The 26,002-nt window shown below is 45.5% G+C and overlaps 5 protein-coding genes across 5 annotated transcripts; 2 read left to right on the top strand and 3 right to left on the bottom strand.

Annotated features, from left to right (window-relative positions):
* Nucleotides 1-4,996: 4,996 nt before the first annotated feature.
* On the top strand, nucleotides 4,997-5,931 carry LOC133898449 (17.9 kDa heat shock protein 2-like). Its single transcript, XM_062339183.1, has one exon. It carries the CDS (start codon nucleotides 5,117-5,119, stop codon nucleotides 5,570-5,572), a length of 456 nt encoding a protein of 151 aa, XP_062195167.1. The 5' UTR covers nucleotides 4,997-5,116; the 3' UTR covers nucleotides 5,573-5,931.
* Nucleotides 5,932-7,935: 2,004 nt separating this feature from the next.
* On the bottom strand, nucleotides 7,936-8,523 carry LOC133930724 (16.9 kDa class I heat shock protein 3-like). Its single transcript, XM_062377445.1, has one exon. It carries the CDS (start codon nucleotides 8,521-8,523, stop codon nucleotides 7,936-7,938), a length of 588 nt encoding a protein of 195 aa, XP_062233429.1.
* A 4,887-nt stretch (nucleotides 8,524-13,410) lies between these two features.
* Nucleotides 13,411-14,183, bottom strand: LOC133898362 (16.9 kDa class I heat shock protein 1). The gene has a single exon (XM_062339069.1). The coding sequence runs from the start codon at nucleotides 14,073-14,075 to the stop codon at nucleotides 13,620-13,622; it is 456 nt and encodes a 151-aa protein (XP_062195053.1). The 5' UTR covers nucleotides 14,076-14,183; the 3' UTR covers nucleotides 13,411-13,619.
* Nucleotides 14,184-15,009: 826 nt separating this feature from the next.
* LOC133898282 (16.9 kDa class I heat shock protein 1-like) lies at nucleotides 15,010-15,819 on the top strand. Its single transcript, XM_062338954.1, has one exon. The coding sequence runs from the start codon at nucleotides 15,115-15,117 to the stop codon at nucleotides 15,568-15,570; it is 456 nt and encodes a 151-aa protein (XP_062194938.1). The 5' UTR covers nucleotides 15,010-15,114; the 3' UTR covers nucleotides 15,571-15,819.
* Nucleotides 15,820-19,208: 3,389 nt separating this feature from the next.
* Nucleotides 19,209-20,352, bottom strand: LOC133887342 (uncharacterized). The gene has a single exon (XM_062327273.1). It carries the CDS (start codon nucleotides 19,981-19,983, stop codon nucleotides 19,516-19,518), a length of 468 nt encoding a protein of 155 aa, XP_062183257.1. The 5' UTR covers nucleotides 19,984-20,352; the 3' UTR covers nucleotides 19,209-19,515.
* Nucleotides 20,353-26,002: the final 5,650 nt, after the last annotated feature.

Here is a 26,002-nt window from a genome sequence, read left to right as displayed (position 1 = left end):
ATAAAAAAGAATGTATAGCAAATGAAGATTGCATCACCCCTAGCAAAGTGACTACAAATGTAAGACATGAATGCTATTACCAATACAATATGCCTTTGAATAGAAATTAGTTGGTACCTGAAACTGATTAAAATGGTAAAGAGCTCAAGAATTTCGATCAATGTATGTCATTACAAAACTAGTACAAGCTTAAAAAGAAGCAAATTTCATGGTGCAGCTGCTAGGTAGCTTCAATTTCAAACAACTTTCAGGGAATTAGGCTATAAATATTGCGTAGAAACACTGAGCTTACGTTCATATTAAGGATAAGAAGCACCCAAGTTTTCATGTGTTCAAGGAGATGCTTACCTTGATTTCCATGCAGATAACATTTTAGCAGAACAAAGCTATCTGCATCGAAAGTAATCAGATAATAGATGGAGAGCAAAGCCCTGAAATCATGGTCACAATTTAGTGTGGGACATATATACATGTGTGATGCTACAAGATAAGCTGATAGCTGAATTTGCAAATGCAGTCTTACTCACAGGCGATGACGCCCACAATGGAAACACTGTAGCTGCATGTAACACATACAAAGATATTTTGTTGCATAGATTGTCATCTGTAAGTGATAAAAACATGAAGAGTGGCTTAAATGTCAAAGTAAGGACACCCAGAATTGGTTTGTTTCATTTCTGGCATGCTATAGTTCTTTTAGTCTCTCGACGACGGGAATGGGAGATGACCGGTAAGCCAGATGCTTCGCGAACCAATAAAACAACCACATGTAGCTCTCAAGTCTCTATAAGAATTTCTGGGATTACGCTTCTCGAAAAAAACAAGTTGTTGCTGCAAACAAAATGATACTATTTGTTTCCTAGAAAGAGAGAAGCACCTCTAAAGGATTAGTTCTAAACATAATAGCACATATGCTAAACCGACTGAACTTTTACTGATTCAGTATGTACCTAGGTACATAACAATGTAAAAAGAACTGTATCACATTCGATATTCTCTTTCTGTTTGGTTTCGGAAAAAAAAAGATATTTTCTTTCTGAGAACTTTGAATGATTTCCTGATTAATGTTTTACCAGAAAGGAATATGCACGATCTATGTTAGGTTATGATCATATTTGTATTGTAAGATTGCAAAGATGTTACAGGACACAAAGAATGATATCGCTCCATATCAATAATAGTCAACTAATAACCTCAATTATTTTTAACTATGAGCTCCTGGATCTGTAACAAAACAGATAGGTTCAATAAACAGGCATACAGATGAACTTTCAGCTACTTCGCTATAACAATTGACAAACTACTTTATATACTTGTTTGGGCTAGCATACTGTCTTGCCAAGCAGCGCACAGTAACACCTGCTTAATCTGCATAAACCATGGAAAACCCGAAGCCAAAAGTTAGCTCCGGATCGATGGACTTGCAGGCGGCAGTCCAAATTTGCAGTTGCAAAATCAATCCTGCTGCATTCTCATATCCAAGTGGTGTTTGGTTCAAGCGGAGGACGGCTTAGGGGCAGTGTGGCTTCCTCGGTCGTGGCGCTTGACATCGACGGTGACCTCAACAACGTGCCAGCGTCATAAGGTTGAACTCCTCGCTGGCGGCAGGTGGGAAGGCGGTCCAAAAGCTAGGTTTTCTTTCGATCCCGTAGGCTGTGAACCGGACGAATGCGTAGGGGATAAACCACTGCTGCGGGCCTTCGTGGGTGGCGGCTGCCGGGCGCCAAGCCAGAACCGCCATGGTCCCCACACCAAGTGGAAGCGGGAGGCTGAGAGGGTGCTAGGTTGTGGCCAGGGTCAGGCTTGGAACGAAGGGTTTCCAAATGGAGGCAAGGGTGCGCAGGGGAGGCGAGTGCCCCCCCCCCCCCTCGGTTGGTGGTCACCGGAGCATCACACGGGAGCCGCGCGGGAACGTCGGGAAGATGGCCGTGAGTGTTGTTGTGCGGCTGCTGCTCACAAGGCCCAAAGCCCACAACAAGGGGAGTGTTGGTGGATTAGAAATTCCACCAACGCCGTTCTAATCCTGCCCCTCAAATCATCCGTCCATTCAATTAAGGGTGATACTATATTTCAATAAGCATGTTTTCAATTTTTTTCAACGACGGTTATGAGTCTCAAAGTTGTCTTCAACCTCCCGATGGATAGAAACAAGTTGCATTCCTCTCCTCTCGACAAACCTTGCTCTCCCCTGCCCCACCCTTCCTCTCATCGTCTCCAATGGTAACCAACTGCCAGATCCACATCCTCAGCACACCGTCGTGCTAACCTTTCCATTTTGAAGCTTCCCCACCCGACACCGGCCCATCCAACAGTCCACCGCCGCCTCGCGCTCACCTCCTTCGCCAGGCTGACCTGCCGCCCGCTGACCTTCCTCTAAGCCTGAAGATGAATCCCACCAAAAAAACCCACCGGCAAAGAAGATGGATGTTCGCACCCATTGCCTGAGACATCAATATCGATTTTAGACGTCTCTCCAATTTAGGAGACATGTTCAATTTAGAGGGCTGCCGAACCAGATGGTTCCTAGAGACAGCTCTCAAGGGGCGATCTGGTTTCGATCCCAAGTGCTCCCCCAGGTGCACCTCAGCCCCTTTGTGATTGGAGGTGTGAGCCTCCTTTGTGAAAAAAAAAGAGACATGTTCAATTAATGCAACTTCGGGAGAAGATACCCAAAATTGCAGTCTCCATTCTCATGTCAACAAATCAGAGAAAATGTCAAAGACTCTGAGACTCTAGATATCAATATTGACTTCCATTTCGATTTTTTATATTCCTGATCATTTTCGTTTCAATTTTTTTATATTCCTGATCATTTTCGTTTCAATTTTTTATATTCCTGATATTTTTTCAGAGTCTACTTTTTTTACTTTTTAAATGGACAAAATTGGCAACCATTTCTCCTTGAACCGGTATTTGCTTCATTTCATAGTTTATTTTGGTAGTCATCTCTTAAGCTCGAAGCTGATTATACCAACTTGGTCTTTTATTCTTTCAATGGCCACCAAAGTTTATGTTTTTTTTTTTTTTTTGGCTTTCTGGAGCTGATCATTTTATCATTTGCTACTTTTCTTGGGAGATTTGACAAATGATATGATGAGATTCTTGTATGATACGTATTACTTCACGGGCCTTTAAGTCTTGCCTTCACTGCCAAGGCAACATGCAGTACCACGGAAATTGACTGACATGCAATTATGGGAATATAGCGAGAGAGAGAGAGAGAGAGAGAGAGAGAGAGAGAGAGAGAGAGAGAGAGAGAGAGAGAGAGAGAGAGAGAGAGAGAGAGAGACATGGCCTCCAAGCATTCCCGAGAGAAAGCCCAGCCAAGCGATTAGAGTCCAAAGACACATCCTTATCAATAAAACTCTGACGCATTGATTAGGAAAGAAACTGAGAGGTAGCTTAGCGTTGGGTGCTGATGAACGGCACCTCTCATGGCATGCACGGTCTGTGATCTGTCGTTGGCACCGCAAGTTTTGCGTGGCCGGAAACATTTTCCCGGCACGGGGAATCTGTAATCTTTGTTCTGACTCCAGTGTCACATTGATCGGAAGCGAATCGGTTGACGCTGCGAAAACAACTGCACGGGGTACATACCGTCAGGTCAAGAACCGACAGCTCGAGCCGGGCACGGTGGAAAAACAGGGCCTCTGAAACCTACCCTTCCCTGAATTATTTGCCTGCTTGCCTCCGATCCCTCTCTCTCTCTCTTTCGTGAACTCTTTCAGGGCCTCTTCTTTCGATCACGATGCTAGCTAACTCCATATATAAGATACTACTTCAGGCTTAGAAAGTTACTAGACATTAGCAGTGGCGCAAGTATTGGGGCTGCTCTTCTTATTCTTTTACCTCATCTTTCTCTTCTTCTCCTTTTTCTTTTACAAAAAAATCGAGAGGCTCCTAGATGCCCTGGCCAGTGGGGTTAGGTGGACTTGAGCCCACCCAGCTCCGACGGTAGATCCGCCCCTGCATATTAGCTTGGAGCATAGCCTTGGACCCGGGACGTAAGCATGTATTGAGCATTGCTTGGAGGGTGGCGATTTGCTTCTCATCAACCACAATTCTCCTCTCGAGCTCTCCCGTTACCGTCGGTTCCCCAAGAAAGTCAAGACATATGCAATCACACATTTGTTCCATCGGCCATGGTACATGCCGGATGCAATTTTTGCGTGCAAATGATCTTCCGTAAGTCACCATAAGGACAACTTAAGTAAACGCAGCAGGTTTGAAAAACTAGACAATTCGTGGTGCAGAAGATTACAAGCTTTCTACCTAACTAAACATTGATGACTCACCTACCGCTCCGGTAAGAAAAGTTTAGCCGAAAGATTAATATAGTTTATGACCGTGTGCATTCATATCATGTAAAAGCTGATAGTGAGCTCTTATATATTTATATATCTTATGTAGTGTTAAGAGACAATAAAACTTTCTTTTAAAAAAAGGTTTAGCTGAAGATTTGCGTCAATAACCTTCCAGAATCTAGAGCAGCCCTACAACTCGAGACAAGAACAGAGGCGCACGTGGCCGCGCATGAGATAAGACCGAAGAAAGTGTGAACGGATCGCCCATCGCGCCCTAACCGCCGGACAACGACCCTGCAACACTTCTTGCGAAATCCTTGGACTTTTCCGGCTCGCCGGTACGGCAACGGGGCGCGCGGAGTGACGCGTCATGCGTACGGCGAGGCCACATCGATGGCTAGGAGATGCGTACAGATTAGGCGTCGCCGTCGGACGGGTCCCAAGAGTGTCGAGCCGGGTAGCAGCAATCGTTCACACGCTGAGGCGAACGTGCCATTAAGCGGCGGATAGCGAGGCAACGGCAGATCGCTCCCGTCGATTGGATGGGGAGAAGGTGAGCTATGCAATCTGCTGCGTTTTTTCTCCATGGAGCCTTCGAGATCGCGCAAGAGTCCAGCTGCAAATTTACAAATTGACCTATTCACACCACTAGTGCAGCAGTACATGCACTCTATCGCCAAGCGTCCATAAATAGCGGTGCCTGGCCGTGAGCCAAGCAGCAGCAGCAGCAGCAGCAGCTCCGAGCACGTACACTCGAAGAAGCTAGCTGCAGCATTAGCCTTGACAGATCATCGGAAGAGAAGTTTGCCAGGATGTCACTGGTAAGGCTCTTCGACACGCTGGCCTTGGATACATGGAACCCCTTCAGCATCTTCGGCACGGCGGTGGCCGCCGACGCCTGGCTGGCCAGCGACACGTCGGCGTTCGCCAACACCTACATCGAGAGCCGGGACACGGCGGGGGCCTACGTGTTCAGCGCCGCCCTGCCCCCCGGCGTGAAGAAGGAGGAGGTGAAGGTGGAGGTGGACGAGGGCAACGTGCTGGTCATCACCGGCGAGCGCAGCGTGCGGAGGGAGGAGAGGAGCGACAAGTGGCACCACATCGAGCGCAGCTGCGCCACTTTCCTCGGCCGGTTCCACCTGCCGGAGGACGCCGCGGTGGACGACGTCAGGGCGGCCATGGACGGCGGCATGCTCACGGTCACCGTGCCCAAGGTGAGCGCCGCCGACAAGCCCGAGGCGAGGGCCATAGAGGCCGGTCCCTGCTGATGCCGATGCGGCTCTCTCCGTCCTTGCACGCTGTTGATGAATGAATAGTATCACAGCACGTCGTGCGACTGTCAGATCAGCCGTTGGTGCTGTTTGAAGTTTTCTTCACTGGTTTGACCTTACTCCTACCTTCCGGTGTGAAAAGAGGGGGCCCGGGGCCTGAACTATGTATTTCTTCTGTGTTTGTGCTTACTAAATGAAAAGCAAGCTAAGCCAGAATTCTGTGTTTGTGCTTACTAAATGAAAAGCAAGCTAAGCCAGAATTCTGTGTTTGTGCTTACTAAATGAAAAGCAAGCTAAGCCAGAATTCTGTGTTTGTGCTTACTAAATGAAAAGCAAGCTAAGCTAGAATTCTGTCTCTTCTAGTTTGTTTCTGTTGTACTAATTGGCAACATTACTGCGATTTCTAGAACTGAAAAACACTTACATGCTTCCTAAAAAAATCACTAGAATTCAGGCGAAAATGTTATATATATCAGCACTCAAAATCCTTAATCTTCAGTGGCGAACGCAGAATGAACTGCTAAGAACTCATCTCCTTCTCCCTCCCTCAGCTCCCCTCCGCCTCTTCGTCTTCCTCTTCCTCGTATCTCTCCTTCATCTGTATAAAGCACAAAAAGATAGGGGGGCTTGAGCACACCGTGCCCCTTGAAGATCCACCCCTGTTAACCTTGGCGCCAAAATGATTGATGCAAATATCGGCACTTCGACAGTGAGTGCTACTCGTCCTGTACGGCCATCATTGGGTTGCGACTTGCGGCGCTTCGCTAGCTGTTGAAGAACGGGCAAGAGATCGTGCGCAGGCACCACACTATGACACCAACCAGCGCGTACGGCGGCAGCACGAAGAGGATATTTGTGCGTGGCGTTGTCGGGGCTCACTCGCAGCGAGAACTTTATATGTTCGTAGCAATCAAAGAAGTATTGCAAGTTGCGAGACAGCGCTGATAGAAATGGGCGTTTGTGGCATCAATCCGCCACTGGGTTGCAGAAGAAATAGGGCAAAGATAAGCCAGTGAGGCAGGGAAAGTGGCCAACTGGCCGCAAGTCAACAACCTGTCCTCCCACTCCAACTCGTGCCCTCCACTAGCACCCGGGCGATAAATATTTGTTGCCAGTTCAATAGGTGATATATCCATATAGCCTGCCAGCGTGGATAGGAAGAAAACTATCTCTTATCTGGTAAGAGGTAAATACTAACTTATCTCCCGTGCAATGATAAATAAGTACTATCTCTCAAGTGGCATTTGGATAAACGTTGGGAAAGGATATAGAAATGTGGTTGGATATGAAGTGCTGGGTTTGGGTTTAGGAAATAAGTTTTTAACCTTATCTTTTGTTTGGATCCATCGAGTTTGGGACTGGTATATAAAAATTTCTGGACTAAATTGCTCCTCATCCCAATAGACTTCATCAGTAGGCTCCTCCGACGAGTAACAATTGGGCAGCTACGTCCAAGTTTCATATCCCAACCAAACTCACCTCCCCCATTGAGTTATGATCGGTGGGATATAAACTCCACTTTTCACTTTCACTAATCTAGCTCTTGTCCCATTCCTTACAAATAAACATGACTTTAGATGTATCCTAATGCTCATATCCCTTTCCCACCCCTCGTCTCTCTGTATCCAAACACCACCTCATGGGAAAGTATTTATCTCCTGTCGGATAGGAGAAAGTCTCTATCCATGCTGATAAGACACATGAACACGAACATGCTTGTTGAATAGATAACAAACATAAATTATTATAATTTTTCAAAATAGCGTACATTTTTACTAATTTTGAGTGTGTGTGTATATATATATATATATAATAATAATAATAATAATAATAATAATAATAATAATAATAATCTAGGAATTGCACGTCAAGAAGGCTCAACACAGTTGCGGCCCGCTAATGTAAAGACCTCGTAATGGGCTGAGCCAATAATGTTGGGCTTCAATGGGGATGGCCTTGTGTGAGCTGCAATGGTTTTTGACTGGATTGGGAAGGAATTTGGCCCAACCAAACGTGGGCATAGCTTTGGGTGGGCTAATGCATTGGACTTCGAAGTTGATGGATTTAGCAAACTGTACGTCCTGTAATTCTGAATGTAAACACTACTCCAGCAGATGAATAAAATCTCTGTTTTCGTCTAAAAAATAGATAAACTGTAAGTCTATAACCATGTGGGTCAAAATAGTTGTTTCAGATTGGACTGAACCTGAAATATAAGCTTTCGATGGGGACTGATTGGGCAAGCTACGATTGGAACTTAGACGTCGAAATTTGTTCAAAATAAACAAAAACCACAAATATATGGAAAACGCTTTATTGCTAAGACATGTAAGCACGAGTCGACTGACAAACACACAATATCAATAGTGCGCGTCGGGTCTAACCGACAAACACCACATTGACCACGACATGGCCGACACATGGGACACGATAGCACTTGAAACACATGGACCAAGCACGACCCGAGCACACGACATAGACCTTGATGAGCTCTTGGCCAGTAAGCCAGAGATCTCAATGGCCTTCGCCTCGGGCTTCTTCACCTCCGCCTTTGACACGGTCACGGTGAGCACGCCGTTCTCGAGGCCGGCCTTCATCTGGTCCACCTTGGCGTTCTCCGGCAGGCGGAACCGCCTCATGAACTGGCCGCTGCTGCGCTCCACGCGGCGCCACTTGTCATCCTCCACCTTTCTAGGCTCGCCGCTGATTACGAGCACGTTGCCGTCCTCCACTTGGACTTTCACCTCCTCCTTCTTAACGTCGGGGAGCTCGGCCTTGAAGATGCGCTCCTCCGGCGTCTCCTTCCAGTCGATGCACGCGGTGGCGAAGGCTGCGGTGTCGCGGTCGGACGATGCCACCGACGGCACTAGGGATCGGAAGACGCCCTCGAAGGGGTCCCAGAAGTCGGCGAAGGGGTCGAACACGTTGCCGCGCCTCACGAACAACATTGTTGGTTGGGTCTGTGAGTTACTCAAACTGCGGGTGGATTTGGAGAAGCGCTTGCTCGGAGCAGCTGTGGTGCTGTACGCTTTGTTCTGTGTGCTTTGCTCTGGTGTGAAGGCTCTGGAGTGAGGCTGAGTATTTATAGGTATTAGGAGCTTTGTCTCTAATATTTTTGTCGAATATTAGTTTCTGACAATATATTCGTAATTGAACTAAGGTATCTTCAAGATCAGGGATCGAGCAGTAAATAAGACACGTGATGTATACAGGTTTGGTCCTCCGAAGAGGAGTAATACCTTATATCATGTATGGATGGTGTTGTATATAGATTATCTCAAGTATAAGCAAGGTGGCTAAATCTATTATAATAGAGTAGATTAGATCTAAACAAATCTAAGGTTGAAGTAACCGAGTATCTTCAAACCTAGGGTCTTGATGTTTGCGTCGAGTTGTGTAGGTGTTTATATGGCGTGTCTTCCCTTCGGGGATCATGGTCCCCGCTTTATAAAGGGGTCCTGGCGCCACCTTAGTCCCAGCCGTAGTCCATAGGGATTCCTTCATCTTGTCGGTCAAGACAAGGCAGTCAAATTCAGCTCATATACTAGTCATGCTTAAATCAGTTAACCCGATCGAGATCTTCCTAGTATAGGTATTCATGATATCCGAGTATATCAGGTCCCACATATTCGGATCCACAATATCTAAAGGTGTCCATTGGGTATATGGTTACCCTATCCATGTATAGTATACTCTTATACGTATATACCTATAGTTAGATATTCGATAATTCCCTCCAATCATAACTTGTCTACGTTAAGATTGTGTCTAAACACTTTTAATCCTCGTGCTAACAATGATTTGGCAAATCCATAGCAACTTGATCTCTGGTTGGTACAAACTGTATATCTAGCAACTTCTATGCAACACGTTCTCTAACAAAGTGATAGTCTACTTCAATATGCTTCGTTCTTATATGAAAAATAGGATTCGCCGACAAATATGTGGCACCAATGTTATCACACCACATTCGGGCTGCTCTATGGATGTGAACTCCCAACTCACCGATTAGTGTTTGTACCCACATAACTTCTGTTGTTGCATTAGCTAACACTTTGTACTCTGCTACCGTACTTGAACTAGACATTGTTGCCTATTTTCAACTTCATGATATAAGATTAGCTCCAAGAAACACGGCAAAACCTTCAGTGGACCTCCTATCATCTGAATAACTAGCCCAATATGTATCAGAAAAAGCACTTACTAGCATATATAGAGGGCGATTGACTAATCCGCAAACCAAATCCCATTGTATATCTCAAAATTCTTTTAACTGATGTCCAATGCTGAGTGGTAGGAGAGTGCAAGTAGCCAAGTACTGACATACTTTATTTAATGAGAAAAAAAATATCCGGTCGTGTTAGTGTTAGATATTGTAAGGCACCAATAATACTTTTATATTGTGTTATATCTTTAGGTCCTAGTGCTTCTCCTTCATGAGCTGACAATTTTTCTGTGACAGAAAGTGGCGTAGCAACTAGTTTGCAATGCATCATCCCTACTCGTTTCAGTAGATCTGAAGTATATTTTTCTTATGTTAACAAAATACCTTCACGTACCTTTTTAACTTCAGTTCCCAGGAAATATTGTAGATCACCAAGATCCTTGAGTGAAAATTCTATTTTGAGATCTTGAAGCAATGCTACAGTTGTTTGTTGTGAGGATCTAGCCACAATTATGTCATCAACATATATAAGCAAGAATATTACGACATTTCCTCTATTGTAAAAAGAAAAAAAAATACATTTTACTCCTCCAAACTATCATGTTTGTTCATATAACCCCCCTAAACTTTAAAACCATCTATTTAATCCCCTGGATTCATAAATCTAGCTCACTTTGCACCCTTAACTATTAAAAGAATTGGTCTTGCTGATGTAGACCCTACATCACCTGGTTTTTTTGTCACATGGTGGCCACATCATCATCTTCCTCTTCACTCTCTCTCCTCTGCTCCTTCTTCCCCCACCCTCCTCTGCTCTTGCGCCGTCGAAGTCACTGCAGCTCGACCAAGCATTGGAGCAAGGGGGAGGGGTGACCGACGTGCAAGAGGCCAGTCAGTAGGAGGAGACGACCGATCGGGCCTCTTAGCTAAGTGGCGAGCGGTGGCTCAAGGCTAGATGGCACGGGCCAACGGCGGTGCACACATGTGGTGCAACCTCGAGCTGTCAGGACGGCAGTGGAAAGTAGAGAGGGGAAGCGGCACCGGAGAGGAAGGAGACCAGCTGGATCGGCTCTGCGGTGGCGTGGTGCGTTGACGAGATCAGTTGGCTGGGCCAACTGAGCAGGGCGGTGTGACGGTGGGTCTACGCGCATGGTAGGTGGCACGGAGGAGCGGCTTGGTGCGTAGGCAGGCCAGGGACCACGGGCCCGATCAAAATCTTTAACTGCAGTAGGCCTCCTATCGGTGTGCACACTGCCATGGTGGTGCTCTCGGTCGCTAGTGAACGACAATGTCAACTAGTTGTGGGAGGATGGCACCAGCATCAACACCTCACGAGGAACTTAGCTGAGTAGGAAATAGTTGTCCAGCTTGGCCAGAAGATGGTTGGTAACGGCGGCTACGGTGCGTTGATGCTTGGCTCGAGCGGAGATGTGTGCTAGCATCGGGCCAGAGCAAAACCATCGTGCATGGAAGGAGTAGCAAGGATGCTCGATGCTCACCATATTCATGGACTAGACAGAGGAGCACAGAAGAACATCGCGATGGTGAGCGGCGGAGAGATTGGTCGCTGCCGGGGAAGAAGATGTCACGGGCTCGAATCCGACGCGGAATTGGCGGGGTTCGTGCGGGGAAACATTGGCGAGTCTCTCTATGCTCTCCTTCTTGCTCCTCGCAGCTCAGGGCTTGTGGATGCAGTAGTGGCACTTCGGATTTTGCGGCGACGCGTTAGGATTCGGTGGGCGGCAACTTGGCGCGCTGCTCTCTGTGTCAGCCATGAGGGAGAGATGAGAGGGTCAGAGTGAGCAAAGGGAATGAGAAGGCAGCCTGAGAGAGAGTGAGTGCCGTGAGCGCGAGCCGAGCTACTAAACGGGGGTGGTCGCACGGGAGGACACGCGGTGGGATGCATTGGTGGTTGCGCGCGCGGTGGCGGTGTGCACGACTGCAGCATGCAAGACGGCAGCGTTGAGGCTCGAGGTCATGCGGAGCTCGTCCCGGCGGAGTGCGCTGGCCACCGTGTGTGGTCGAGCAACGGTGACGTTAGTGGCGCAAGAGCAGAGGAGGGCAGGGGAAGGAGCAGAGGAGAGAGAGTGAAGGGGTAAATGATGATGTGGCCACCATGTGGCAAAAAACCAGTGATGTGGCGTCCAGTTCAACAAAATCGGCTTCCTAAACAGCTAAGGGTGCAAATTGTGCTAGATTTATGAATCTAGGGGGTTAAATAGACAGTTTTAAAGTTTAGGGCTTATCCGGACAAACACGATAGTTCGAGGGGGTAAATTGGACTTCTTCCTAGTAAGATAACAGTTTTAGATGGATAGACCCCATACTCTATATTTCATGCTGAATCGTGAATACCACGCTCTTAGTGTTTGTTTCAACCCATATAATAATTTGTCCAACTTACATATGTGATTTGGCATAAGCTTATATTCATAACCTAGTTGTTGCCTCGTATACACATCCTCCTCTAGAACACCATAAAGAAACGCATTATGCACACCTAGCTATCAAAGACTCTATCCTAAAAACTCCAATAGACAGAACAAGTCTAATAATAGTAGCTTTGACTAAAGGACCGAAGGTGTCCTCATAGTTAATACTATATCTTTGCTTGAACCCCTTTGCAACCAGTATAACATTGTACCTATCACTTGTCCTCATAGTTAATTGATCAGAAAAATACCTCGTCATAAATCTGCAGGTCTTGAATATCACTTCTTGGACTGCCTATGTGTGTAAATCGTGGCTCAATTTGATGTTTTGCAGACAACCTTTAAGGATGTTTTTTCGTCTGAAGCAACTACTGTCGAGGAGTACCTGTGGCAGGTGAACACTTAAAAATCCTTTGTCACCTGAGTTTTATTGAGTAACATAATCTATGTTTTCAGCTTCATGAAATGGCAATAGTTTCATCCATCCAAGAAGCTCAAAAGGACAACTTGAGGAGTTTGAATGCAGCGCTGGTGTATACCATGTTTTGGCGAAATGGAGTGTCACTTGTAGGGATGTGATCCTGCACTTTTTGGGGAATTTAGCTGTAGTATAAGTAGCTGTAGTATGATCTGGGGCACTGTGATGATTTGAGGTAGAGAAGAGAAGCGGAGCTCTTTCTTTTTAGAAGTCCTTATAATTTCAATTTATAATCTATTTAGATACCGCCAGCCGGTTATTTGAAATTTTCAAGATATCTGCTGTCAGATTGACTTAGAATAACCTGTTGCTCTTGAACAACCTATTGCTCTTGTATAACTAAAGAGGTTGCTTCAATCTAATGCTCTCTGGTAATTGGCGGGGAGCAGCTTGGCGAGCTGTTTTTTATTTTTTGCCCTTTTAGTACATGGACCACAGACGGTTTTCATGATAATTGTTTATGACTGGGCCTAGTCACGGGTTTTCATGAAAAACGTTGACAAGGTTGGTCATAGACATTTTTTTTAAAAAAATCTTACGGATTTTACCTGTTTGTGGTATCAAGATATTATATTCATTTTTTTTTATAGATTGCTTGAAAATCGATCTGTAATAGAGGTTACACATATGTGTAACATGCTATTCTAAAGTAGTTTATGCTTTTATCTTTACAGAGAATGAACACATTGCAAATTCAATTGTATGCTTTTATCTTTACAGAGAATAAACACATTGCAAATTCAATTGCCTGTAGGGAGTACTCAGAACATAAGAAAACCGATTTTATTTATTTATCAAGGAAACATAGGACAATTCACGGAAGAAGAGAACATGGGAAATACATATATAGCGTAGTAAACACCTCAACACATTTGCTCATACAACAGACCATGCACGCACAAAGACTAACAGCAGCGCATCGCATCGCACCGCACCGTTTTCAAGGTTTCAACCCACGTCCATGGATGCTTAACCAGAGATCTCGATGGCCTTCACCTCGGGCTTCTTCACCTCGGCCTTGGGCACGGTGACCGTGAGCACGCCGTTCTCCAGGCCGGCCTTCACCTGGTCCACCTTGGCGTTCTCCGGCAGGCGGAACCGCCTCATGAACTGGCCGCTGCTGCGCTCCACGCGGTGCCACTTGTCGTTCTTGTCCTCCTTCTCCTTGCTGCGCTGGCCGCTGATGACGAGCACGTTGCCATCCTCCACCTCGACCTTGACCTCCTCCTTCTTCACGCCGGGGAGGTCTGCCTTGAAGACGTGCGCCTCGGGGGTCTCCTTCCAGTCCATGCGGGCGTTGGCGAAGGCGGCAGTGTCGGTGTCAGAGGACGCCGACGGGACGATGGAGCGGAACATGTTGTCGAAGGGGTCCCAGAGGTCGAGGGAGAAGGGGTCGAACACGTTGCTGCGCCTCACGAGCGACATTGTCGGTTGCTGCGCGGTGTGTGCGAGTGGCAACTGAGAAGTGTTGCGCGTTGCTTAATGCGAATGCGATCGGATCTTCGCTCTGAATTGGGTTGAGAGGTGTGAGGCGATGTATTTTATAGCTTCGTCAGGAGCGGACCCTGAATTCTCTGGAGTTCTCTCCACTCCTTCTGCTTTCCAGATCAGCTTTCTTCCCGTCGTCTCTGTCAAGGAAGCCCCACGTTTTTCTAGAGCAGTCTCCGGCCCTGCTTGCGGGCCATGGACTAGAGCCCTCTATTCTGCTCGCAGAATCCATTTTCCTTGGCCTGATTTTGCTTCCAGTGATGGGTGATGCATTGCCACATGTACATGAATGATTAGTTGTGGGTTGGGTAGTCCATCAGTGGATTAATTATTGGGGCGGCATACTCTGGAGCTGGTCTTTCTAAATCGAAAAAAACTGCAAGTACTCTCTGTTTCTACATACAAATCGTAGTTTTTTTTTCAGTGCTGCATTGCAGTGCGAGACTTTGTCTATCCTTTTACGATAAAATATACAGGTAAAAAAAAACCGAACGGTGTGAAATCATGCTCAAGACTAAGCTAATAACATTAATTAAGTTTTTAGTATCGTCAATCTATATAAGTTTTGAAATTTTGATGATACTGGTACAAATCCAACATCGATCATACTAGTATCTAGCAACTGAAGGAGGATACTGCCAGGTGGAAAGTTTCAAAGCAACGACAGATAAAATCAAAGAAAACGAAAGGAAAACAGCCGTCCAGCGCCTGGGAGACTACTCTGGAATGGAACGCGAGCCCTTTCTGGAAGCAACCGTACAGAAGCAGAGAACTCGAGACGTCTCAAGAAAAGACTCGGGATTCAGCAGGAGCGCCAGCTCGTGGCTCATCCTATAAATACCCGGCCTCGCACTGAGCTGCAAGTGCAACCCGCCGAAGAGGATCACAAAGAGATACAGTAGGAAAGCTTTACTTCCTAAAGTATTATTGCAACACCCGTTCCAGTTCTGTTCATCCACACCTCAGAGTAGCAGCCATGTCGCTCGTGAGGCGCAGCAACGTGTTCGACCCCTTCTCCCTCGACCTCTGGGACCCCTTCGACAACATGTTCCGCTCCATCGTCCCGTCGGCGTCCTCTGACACCGACACTGCCGCCTTCGCCAACGCCCGCATGGACTGGAAGGAGACCCCCGAGGCGCACGTCTTCAAAGCCGACATCCCCGGCGTGAAGAAGGAGGAGGTCAAGGTCGAGGTGGAGGACGGCAACGTGCTCGTCATCAGCGGCCAGCGCAGCAAGGAGAAGGAGGACAAGAACGACAAGTGGCACCGTGTTGAGCGCAGCAGCGGCCAGTTCATGAGGCGGTTCCGCCTGCCGGAGAACGCCAAGGTGGACCAGGTGAAGGCCGGGCTCGAGAACGGCGTGCTCACGGTCACCGTGCCCAAGGCCGAGGTGAAGAAGCCTGAGGTGAAGAGCATTCAGATCTCCGGTTGAGTGTGTGCCTGTGAAAGCGAGCATGACGGGCTCCGCGTCGTGGAGCGATGCATGGACGTGAGGTGAAGTATCTTGGCATGTAAGAGTCGTGTGTCTATCTACTCGTATGCTTTCGTATGTCTGGTGTGTATGGTATCTTGTATTGTGTCCTGTACTTTGCCTGTTCAGTCTTCGGTGAGCTGAGCTCAGCTGAGCTCAGTGTGTTCTCCGCGTGAAGAAATAAAAACAAGGCAGTTCTTGTCGTGTGTATATTCATGTCCTGTCCCTTAAAATTCGCTCGTAAACCATCCCTTGATCAGATTAAGCGCGCCCCACTAACCAGATTCAGAAAGACGAAGTCGCTTCAGATTTTGAGATCCGATCAGGCTCAACTGAAGCGCGCGCACAGCTTGCGATCGAGATGGACATCTATCCAAGTGCAGAGCTAAAAGTGTGAGAGTCACTGAAGATAGCTTTACACAAAAGTGTGCTTTTTTTCCCACTAGATCAACCATGAAGATGTAGCTTCGTATTTCCTTTACTTTTTTAGATAAAGGAAATTCCTTTTATCATACTTTTTTTTATTGAAACAAAGATGTATCTTTCAATTAGCAGAACTTCTCGCTTTTCTGTAATTTTGATTGCAAACTTTTCTCATAGCAAATAGTTTTATAATAGTTTTCTCTATAATTTTTCTAGAGAACTTTTGTTAGAGAAATTTTCTCTCAGTATAAACTTTTAGAAATTTTGATGGAATTTTTTTAAGACAATGTTAGAGAAATTTTCTCTCAGTATAACCTTTTAGAAAATTTTGATGGAAAATTTTTAAGACAATGTATTCGAGAAAAGTTTTCCATCAAAATTTTCTAGAATAGTTTACCATCAAAGTCTTAAAGCAAAGTTTTCTACAAAACTATTCTAGAAAGCTTTTCCGTCCGGTTTTCTAGCAAACTCTTTTAAAAAAATTGTAATAAAGTTTGCTAGCAAAGTTTTCCATAAATGTTTTCTAAAATAGCTTCCCAGAAAAGTTATCCATCAAAGTTTTCTAGAATAGTTTTCTATTAATTTCTACATATAAAATTGTAGAATAGTTTTCAAGAATAAGTTTTAATCAAAGTTTTCAACAATAGGTTTTAAACAAGGTTTTCTCAAAAACTTGATTTTCTTTAAAGTTTTCAAGCAAGGTTTTCCGAGAAGCTTTTTAGCAATGTTTTCTTGAGCAGTTATGTAGCAAAGTTTCCTATCAAACCTGTGTAATAAACTTTCTTCGGAAATTTCGTTACAAAACTTTCTGGCGGACTTTAGCAGATCTTTTTTAGCAAAATTTTATAGCAAATTTTACTCATAGTTTATTGCAAATTTATTTGAAACTTGTCTTATAAGTTTGTTCAATTTTTTCTTTCCGCTGGCGCCCCGCCCATTACTTACCTCACTGTCCCGCGTCCCAAAATGATTGTCCGCTTTGCGAGGGAGAAGGGAAAATGAAATCGTCCGCGACATGCTAATGAAACAGAGGCAAAACTCATGGGACGAAGTAAAAAAAAAAAAAAGGAACCCTGGAATCCTAGACTTCATTGGATGTGTTGTCGTGCTAAAGCAACGCCGCTAAGCCAGTCGCTATTAGTAGCTTTTGATAGCCTAAGCACGACTGTCCAGACACTGCCAAGGAGGCCAGTCACCTCATTTTAAAAATGTTGTATATTTGCACTGAAACATTCTTAGGAAAAGTTCGGATTAATCGTTGGATTTGCTTCATCAAAGACCGAGGTAGCTGCAGATACTTTCACTACGCTAGTTATTTTTCTCACCCTGCAATGCTTGGCTCAAACATTCCGTTTTCCTTTTCTATTTTTCTTTTTGTTGTTTTCGGATTTGCTTCAGTGCGAATGTGCGATCCACCTCCTTTTTTCGTTCTTTCTGCCATGTAACTTTCCTTGATCTCTATAGGACCAGGAATGGTGACTATAGGATGAATAGTCGTCTCACAAATTTTTTTCGAAATTGATAGTCTTTTTTCTTTATGGTCATCCAATGCAATTCAAAACTAAAATGGAAGTAAAACTGGAGAGAAACGAGTTACTATAAAAAACACAAAAAAAATCATAAAGAAATCATGACTCTCAAGATTGGAATTGAACACTAAGTTCTATTAAAACTCAATCTATACGTCATCGTATACCAAAGCTTACAACTTAAAAACCGAACACTTAGATCCAAATAGATAAATTTCGGGTGAAGAAATTTCCAAATTGATGATTTAGAGACAAAGAAATTAAAGACTCACTTGTATATATTTCTATGTAAATTTTATGCCTATAGCAATAAGAAGAATAAATTCAACGAGTGACAAAATTTTAGCCCTTAAGCAAAAATGAAAACTGCAACGAAAACCAAAAAAAACTCGCAACAAAGCAACATGATCAATAGAATGGGACTAGAAGTAGATGAACACAAGTATGAGAGCAAACTTAATCTTCATTACTTGCAAAGATCAACTCTATTTTCAATATATTATAAAGTATTTTGCTAAAAAAACTCTCACCTAATACATAACCTAAGCCAAACCACCCTCTTCCTCTCCTCTAAAATCCTAACACTAAAACTCAAATGGCAAGCTCACCCTCTCCCAACACCCCTACACCTCTATTATAGGCCTTAAGAGCTTCATTGGAGGTTAAGTTTCCTGGTTCTAAAAATACTCCTATCTTGTAGTACATTTATACCTATCATAGAGAATATTTTGATCCATTTTCCCCTCTATCTATCGTACGAACGTAGCGTCTTCACGACTTAGCTTCGTCTTGATGCAAGTTTCACGATGATGTCATATGCACTATATCCTTCCACTGTTTTGAGGCTAGACCGCGAAAGCGTTTCGCACGCTTCTCAAAGTGTAACTCACTGTCACTTGCTTTCACCTAAGAAAGCATCTCGATATCGACAAGTGTACTCTATCTTGCAATCTTGACCGTCAGCAAGTCTCTCTCACTCCCGATCCTCAAGTCGCATTGTCACTTGTACCAGCATCCCATTCGCTTGACTTTGTCAATATATCATATTTATCCATCTTCTCATACTTTGCTTGACCTCCATATGCACAGCTAGGATCACCATTGAGTCCGTCCAATCTCCTTGATCGTCCGGCACTAAGCATCCCACTTGGCTCTGATATTCTTGTCGTTGACTGCTAAGTCGTATCATCCATCACTTGCACAATATAAGACAAGCAAACACATATCTCCAACTCTATCTCTAGTAGTCCAAATCAAGATTCTCAGTTCAAAGCAAATCCCAGAAAAATCGTGAACACCAGATATCTGGATTTTAATTGGAATACTCGGAAGTTTCAGTTTTTTACTGAAAGTTCCTATCATCGGAAGTTCCAGGTTTAACCTGGAAGGAATCTCTCGATTTTGGTTTTCTTGTAACACTGGAAGTTTCGTTTTTTGACCGAAAATTCTAACCACCGAAAGTTCCGAGTTCAACTCAGAAAAAAGCTCTCGGTTTTGATTTTCTCATGACACCAGAAATTTCGGCTTTGAACCGGAAGTTCCGACCACAAAAAGTTCATTTAACCTTCGTGCAAACTAAGCTCAATTCAAATCAAATTTATCAATAACTCATCATATACAAACCAAAATACATATTTACTTGGTTTCTCAATCTCTTAGACATTAATGAAATCATAAGGTAGAGAATCCTCTACCTTGTGATTTTTTTTTAAAAAAAAGCTGCAGATTCTTTCCCGAATCAAGATTATCATGTACCAATTACATTATATTCAAAACGAAAAATGAAACAGCGGCACCACAGCTAGCAAAGAACAAAGATGAACCGAGCAACACGCAAAGTTACAGGCACAAATGCATCTGAGAGACCGGGACACTTGAATTCCACCGTGGTTGATCGGACTGACACGATTGAATTCCATCCGTAATTGACATCAGACTTCCATTGGTCCACGGATCACTCCGGGATGGCGACGAGCATCGGCCGCCACGGTCTCCTCATGAGCAGCCGCCGCCGGATTCCGGCGAACATGAACCTCCGGTGCACGGCCGCGCCGTCAGGGCCTCCGCCTGCCGATGACACCGCGGTCGCTGCCTCTGGCCGAGCCGGTACCGAACGGTGCAGCCCAGCCGGAAGCGGTACCGCCACTGGCGCCTGACCCTGTTTCTTGGCGCACCGGCAGACGGCGGTGGCATCCCCCGGGGCGCCGTCCATCACCAGGAGCTGCTTCAAAGAGCTTCTGCTGAGGAGGCCGCTACTCTCCTCCCCATCCTCCTCGGCGGGTGCTGGCGGCGGCTTGCGACTCCTGCGCAGGAGAAGGCGGCGCACGAGGAGCCAGAAGCTCTTCGCCTTCGCCTTGTAGAGCCTTCCTGCCATCTCACTGCTCTGATCTCTCTGTGATGTGGCAGTACGGTTAATATACATGTGTTCTTCCTCACTCTTCTGCTGGTTGGCGCTTGAGCTACCACTGGAATTCTGGAGTTGATCCTGGAATGGTGCTTTAGACTATATTTTGTACGACGTACCCTTCAATTTTGTCATGGACTCAAATGTTGTTCTTTTATGCTTTCAGGAGACTTATCCGCATTTGACCTTAAAGTACAGAGCTATTCCAACGAGGCCTTGACTGTAGCTAAAATAGATGCTGGCGAGGGGCAGCTTGGAACAATGCGTGGCTGGGAAGGTGCAAAGTGAAATGTTTTTGCCAAGATACATTCCCCTGATATCTTTGTTTACCTGTAGCTTGCGAGAACCGCAACGCAAAGGAGCTGCCATTTGGAGGCTGCAAGAGAGCCTGAGGCTACGTTTGGTTGAGTTTTTATTGGTTTTTACTATTTAAAAGTAGAAAACTGAATTAAATAGTTCATTTTTAGTAATGGTTTTTAAGAAGAAAAACTAACGGAAACTGTTATTATTACTTGAAGTTAGAAGTTGATTTAAAGGAATTTTTTAATTTTTGAAGATGATGTTCTGAGAAATATTACATATATTACACATTTTATCCGTATCAAAAATCAATTTAAAAATAATTTTTTAACAGCAACTTTTAAAAACAGCATTCCAAAAATATTCAGCCCAACCAAACATACCTAATAGCGGAACAGGAGATGCGTCTGCCGTGGCCAGTGGACGAAAGAAAAAGGCCAGCGTCCGCATCAGTATCATCGTCAGACGCTAACAACCCGGTCGCTAAAGGACGCGCATTTTTTGGTGCGATAAGAGACTTGCTGCTCGAATCAGCCCGGCGTTTTTTGTATTACATGTGCCCTTGGGATCCCAGTTTGATCGGGACAAAACCATACATGTGTCATTAGCTTATGGTGATGGGATTTGACGAATTCATTTTTTTAGCAATGGAATGGTACTGTGAGTCTGTGACTAGTTCCAGCTGACGTGAATCGAGCAGGGTGGTGTTATTGACAATTTTAAGATCGAAGGGGTCCGTGGTTTGTTGCATGGATGAGCCTAGCATTGTTGAACTGGGGAGTGTGACACCTGAACTATGGATGATAAGATCCCATGCCATAAGTTGATGATGCAAATTTTATAGGATCGGTGTACGACATCATTGTATGGTATATTTGCACAAGTGTATATAGACATAAACATAAAAGAAAAGAAAAAAAAAGACCTCGATCAGCCCTTTTGCCTTTTGGCTGGCCCGACTCCCTTCTCTTCTCTCCTGGACAGGCTGGTCTAGTCCGATGCGTCTCCTCCTTCTCTCCTTTTCCCGACCTCTGGCCTCGCCCGATCACCCCTGCTCCTTATCCACCCGCACCCAGCCGAGCTGCCCTAGGGGGGCGCCCTATTTCTCTTCTCCCTTGCGCCCGAGGCGCTGCCTCTCTCTCCCCACCGTCGCCTCCCTCCTTGCGCTCACTGGCTTGACCGCGTCGTGCGCCTGAGCCGCCCGCTCCTTCCCCGCTCTCTCCTTCCCCTTCTCCCTGCTCTCTGAGCTTCGCGCCCGAGCCACGCCGCCACTCATCCCCGGCTCCCTTCTCCTCTTCTCCTCCCATCCTTATCTCCTCCCCTCCTTATCTCTTCACCCAACAAACTCGATCCGATTTCCCCGGCCGGATAGGAACCCCACCGCCATTATAAAGGCCGGGAAAGGGGTGCCCTGGAGGGGGAGGAGGCCGGATCTGTGAGATAGAGAGAGAAGAGAGATAGAGAGAGAGAGAGGAGAGATCTTCCCCTTTTCAATCCACCACTTTGTCGTCGCATTTTGCCTCATTAGAATGCTATGGCCGTCGTTCTCGCCAGTGGGTCACTGCAATAGCTACCCCTCCCCTCCTTCTTGCTGCTACAGGGGTCACGACCCTCGTGTCATGAGCGTGGTGATGCCGGCCAGCACTTCAGCGCCGCGTCCGTGCATAACAGGTGAAGCCGACAGACATTCGCGTCATGTCCGCATGTACAGGTGTGGTGTTTTGGCCGACCGTCATGCCGTGATTGTGCTATACATGTGTTGTACCATGGTTGTGGTGGCGGCCAGCTGTGCTTTTTGGTGATTGATGCCCGACCGGCCTTATTGCCGCAACCGTGGCTTTTGCTAATGTCAGTGATGGCTAACTGTTTCTTGTTCTGAGGTGTTTGCTAGCTGTTCTTCTGAGTTATGATCCAGCCGGCATTCGCGTTGTGGCCGTACAGATGAATTTGGTCTTGGTGATCGGCTGTTGCCTTTCTATGGTGGTCGGCCGGCCGATGCGCTACGTCCGTGCGAGGTGGAAGTATTTTGGTGCTATGATTTGGCCAGCGGTTCTGTTGTTGAGATGGTGCTTAGCCGGTCTCTGTGCCACGTCCATGACATCGTGATGTGCTTTGGCTGACGTTCTTTACTCTGTTGGCTGGCTCTGTTCTTGTCGGTGGTGATCCGGCCGGCCTTATTGCCGCGACCGTGGCTTTTGCTGATGTCAGTGATGGCTGATTGTTGCTTGTTTTGAGGTGTTTGCCGGCTGTTCTTCTGAGTTGTGATCCGGCCGACGTTCGCGTTGTGGCCGCACAGATGAATTTTGTCTTGGTGATCAGCTATTGCCTTTCTGTGGTGGCCGGCCGGTCGATGTGCCGCGTTCGTGCGAAGTGGAAGTATTTTGGTGCTATGATTTGGCCAGCGGTGCTGTTGTTGAGATGGTGCTCGGCCGGTCTCTATGCCACGTCCATGACATCGTGTTGTGCTTTGGCTGGCGTTCTTTACTCTATTGGTTGCTCTGTTCTTGTCGGTGGTGATCCGGCTTGCCGATTTGCCGTGACCGTGAAGGTGGCACTGTGTTGTGATGTGGCCGGCCATTTTCTTGATGAAATCTGGCCGGCGCTTTGCGTCATGGCTGTGGAAGTGCTGTCATGAGTAGATAGGTACAGATGTGTTCTTGCCCCCTTTGTTTCGTTTGTTGCGGTGTTCACGTGGCTGTCCGGGTGTTAGAGGGTTGTTGGGGTGCCGTTAGGGGGTCTAAGTGCCACCAAGCACATGTGATGCCGCCTAGGAAGTCCTGCTCCTTCCGCTGGCTATCCTTTTCATTGAGCTGATCTTATTGTGGCACCATGACTATTCTGGTGTTGTGGTACGCCTGCGTTTGAGGCCTGGGTCTTGTGATGATATCATGACACTAGTCCGTAACTGGTTTGGTGCTTAATACTGTTTTGTGGGTGAGGTAAGAGCATGTCATTGCCCCTTTGGCTGATCAGGTCATGATCTTTAAGGTTGTTGTCTTATGTTTTGCTATCCTGATATGGTCATTTGTGAGGCACCACACCTCTCCGTGGTTGACGTTGATGCGTATGCTTGCAGCTATTGTTTTAGGGGCATGGATCCGATATGTATATGCCTTCCCTCTTTGACTTGGCTATCCTTTGTAAGTTATACTTATGTGGCTTGTGTTTGCTTGCCCCTTGGGGACAGCTTGATGCTGTGGTGATGGCCCTATGGCCTAGGCACCCCTTTTGCTCGTGTAGTCTTTAACCATGGTTCTGGTGGCTTGTTGCCTCTGATGGTGTCCTATCATCATCCTCTTTACTGAATGAGAACTTCATGTTCGTCTATCTCAGTTGGTGGTCTGATAATGTGGTGCTATTACTGTAGTTTTCTGCTGACTGCCCTGTGATGGCCCTGATGTTCGATGTCCCTGTGGGTGGCGATGGTTATCTGATATCTGTGATGTGAGGCCTTTTGTTACTGCTTCTTCTGGTAGCTGCGTCTTTTGCTAGCTAAGGCCTTTTTGTTGTTCCTTTTTGGTATGATAATCATGTCAGTAAAGGGCCGATGATGATTAATAAGTTGAGTCTTATGTCATGGCCGATGACTTCGTGGAGGCCCCACAGTGTGTTTGCCTTTTCGGTGGATGCTGTTGTTACTCTTTCGCCTTTGTGGTGTTTGCCTTCGTGGCTGAGTTGCCTGGGGGATTGAGTTCAGAGGTTGTAGATAGGAGTTTAGAAGCAATGCAATTCATAGAGCTCCCGAAAGGTCGTAGCTGGTAAATTGTTATGCAGCTAAACTCTCTCTCCCTCTGTCCTCATGTAGTACCTGAGGCTATGGCTGATGATGAGGGGTTACATGTCTGAGACCTACGTGGCCGATGATGACTCAGGATATATAAACAGTCTATAAGGCTCATGCTAGACTATTTGTCCCTTTTTTCTACTGTTTTGATTTCTAACGTTTACTCTGCTTTGTCTGTGATGTATGTGACTACAGCGTTGCAGACTCGGAGACGACTTGACGGCGATCAGCAGTAAAGCAGCTTAATCAGAGGTTGTCCGGGCGAGATGCCGGATGTAATTAACCGACAGCCTCCCGAAGCCCCGGGAACCAAGACAACAATCATCGAGGAAGTTTAGTCAGATAGCGTGTGCATATTTGTGTGGAGTAAATGTTGTAATCGGATGAAACTGTACTTTATGATTTCGATAATGAATGAATAAAGTTGCATGTTTTAATTACAATTGTCTTTGTTTCTTTCGTCTACTTTATATATACTGGCACACCCGCGATATATACAGTTACAATACAGTATTTCAAAAGTGTGTTTTTCGAATCTACGAAACACCTGGTCCTACAAAAGACCCTCTCTCCTGTGATAATACGTGTCTACTTTTTCTCTCCTCTTCAGCTTAGTTATTGGATCACGAGATAGATAGCATGAATGAAATCTCGTAAGAGTCTTTTTAGACAAAATCTTATAAAATTTGCTTTCATAAGCCGAAGTGGCATATGTGTGCATGAGACGGCCCAAACCATTGCCTTGGGCTTTGGATTGTGTTGGACAGACCGCCCCGTTCATTGGTCGCAGCACTTGTCTCACGGCTCGCACCGCTCACGGGCTACGGGAGAGGAGAGGAGAGGAGGGCGATTCCGTTCGCAGCCCGAGAGAGCCGGTGGCAACCTGCGCACTGCCGGCTGGTTGTGTCCTGTTCGGTTCAGACACGCATATGCAGTTCTACCTTTATGTGTCCTATTAAGCTTGTACAACATTGTTCGGCGCAAGCATGACTCAATTGCCAGAGTGCTACAATCATTTCCACCGTCTAAATTATTTCCATCGGATGTCTTGTTTCATAGGAACCTAATAGAACCAAAACTGGTAGCATAGAATGAATTACTTCAATGCCCTATCAATATTAATCTTTCATAAAAGCACAATGAGTTTCGATGGAATTTGACACGATTGGGAAAATTCTGTGTCAACTCTCTTTATCGCGCTCTCCTTAATAGCAACGTTCCAACAATTAATAAGCAAATGTGGAAAATAAAAGTACCGTTGAAAATTAAAATCTTTCTTTGATACCTACATAAAGGGGTGCTCTTAATCAAAGACAATCTAGCTAAAAGATATTGGCAAGATAGTTGAAAGTGTTTGTCATGAAGATGAGACAATTAAGTATTTTTTTTCTTATTATCGTATCGTCGTATTTGTATGGTTTATCGTCTAGATGGCTTTGAATCCTTACCAATCGTGTAGTGTTTCAAAATTATTTGGAAATTGTCTCCGTGGTGGCTAAAATTATGGTGGGAGTGGGAGTTTTTTTGTTGATCGATATGGCTATGTAGAAATAATATTTTCTTTAACAAGAAGCAAAATATTTATCCTTTGCAGGTTATCTAAAATATATGCATTGGCTCCGTACGTGATCTGTCCTATAGCAGCAAGAGCATCAAGAGACAGTGACAGTTACGTGTGTGCACTTAGAGCGGATGGCTAGAGAGGTTTTTACCCGGTTTGCATGGCAATCTAGACTAGAGATCGAAGCTCCTCCACAATAAACTAGCACTGGAGTGTTTCCTTCCTACATTTGTTTGTGTTTCCTTTTTGCCTTTTGTTCAGTTTGCCTGTGTGCATCTTAGTTATACAATAGCACATGGTGTACTCTTACGTGTTTGTATCATCTTGATATAACTATAAGAGTCAATAAAACTTCTTTTATCGAAAAATGTGTTGTGTAGGTACAGTTCAAT

The sequence above is a fragment of the Phragmites australis genome, chromosome 1 (genome assembly GCF_958298935.1).
Source record: "Phragmites australis chromosome 1, lpPhrAust1.1, whole genome shotgun sequence".
Taxonomy (NCBI): Eukaryota; Viridiplantae; Streptophyta; class Magnoliopsida; order Poales; family Poaceae; genus Phragmites; species Phragmites australis.
The sequence above is the reverse complement of the archived record's forward strand: the minus strand, read 5'-3'. Positions and strand labels throughout refer to the sequence as shown.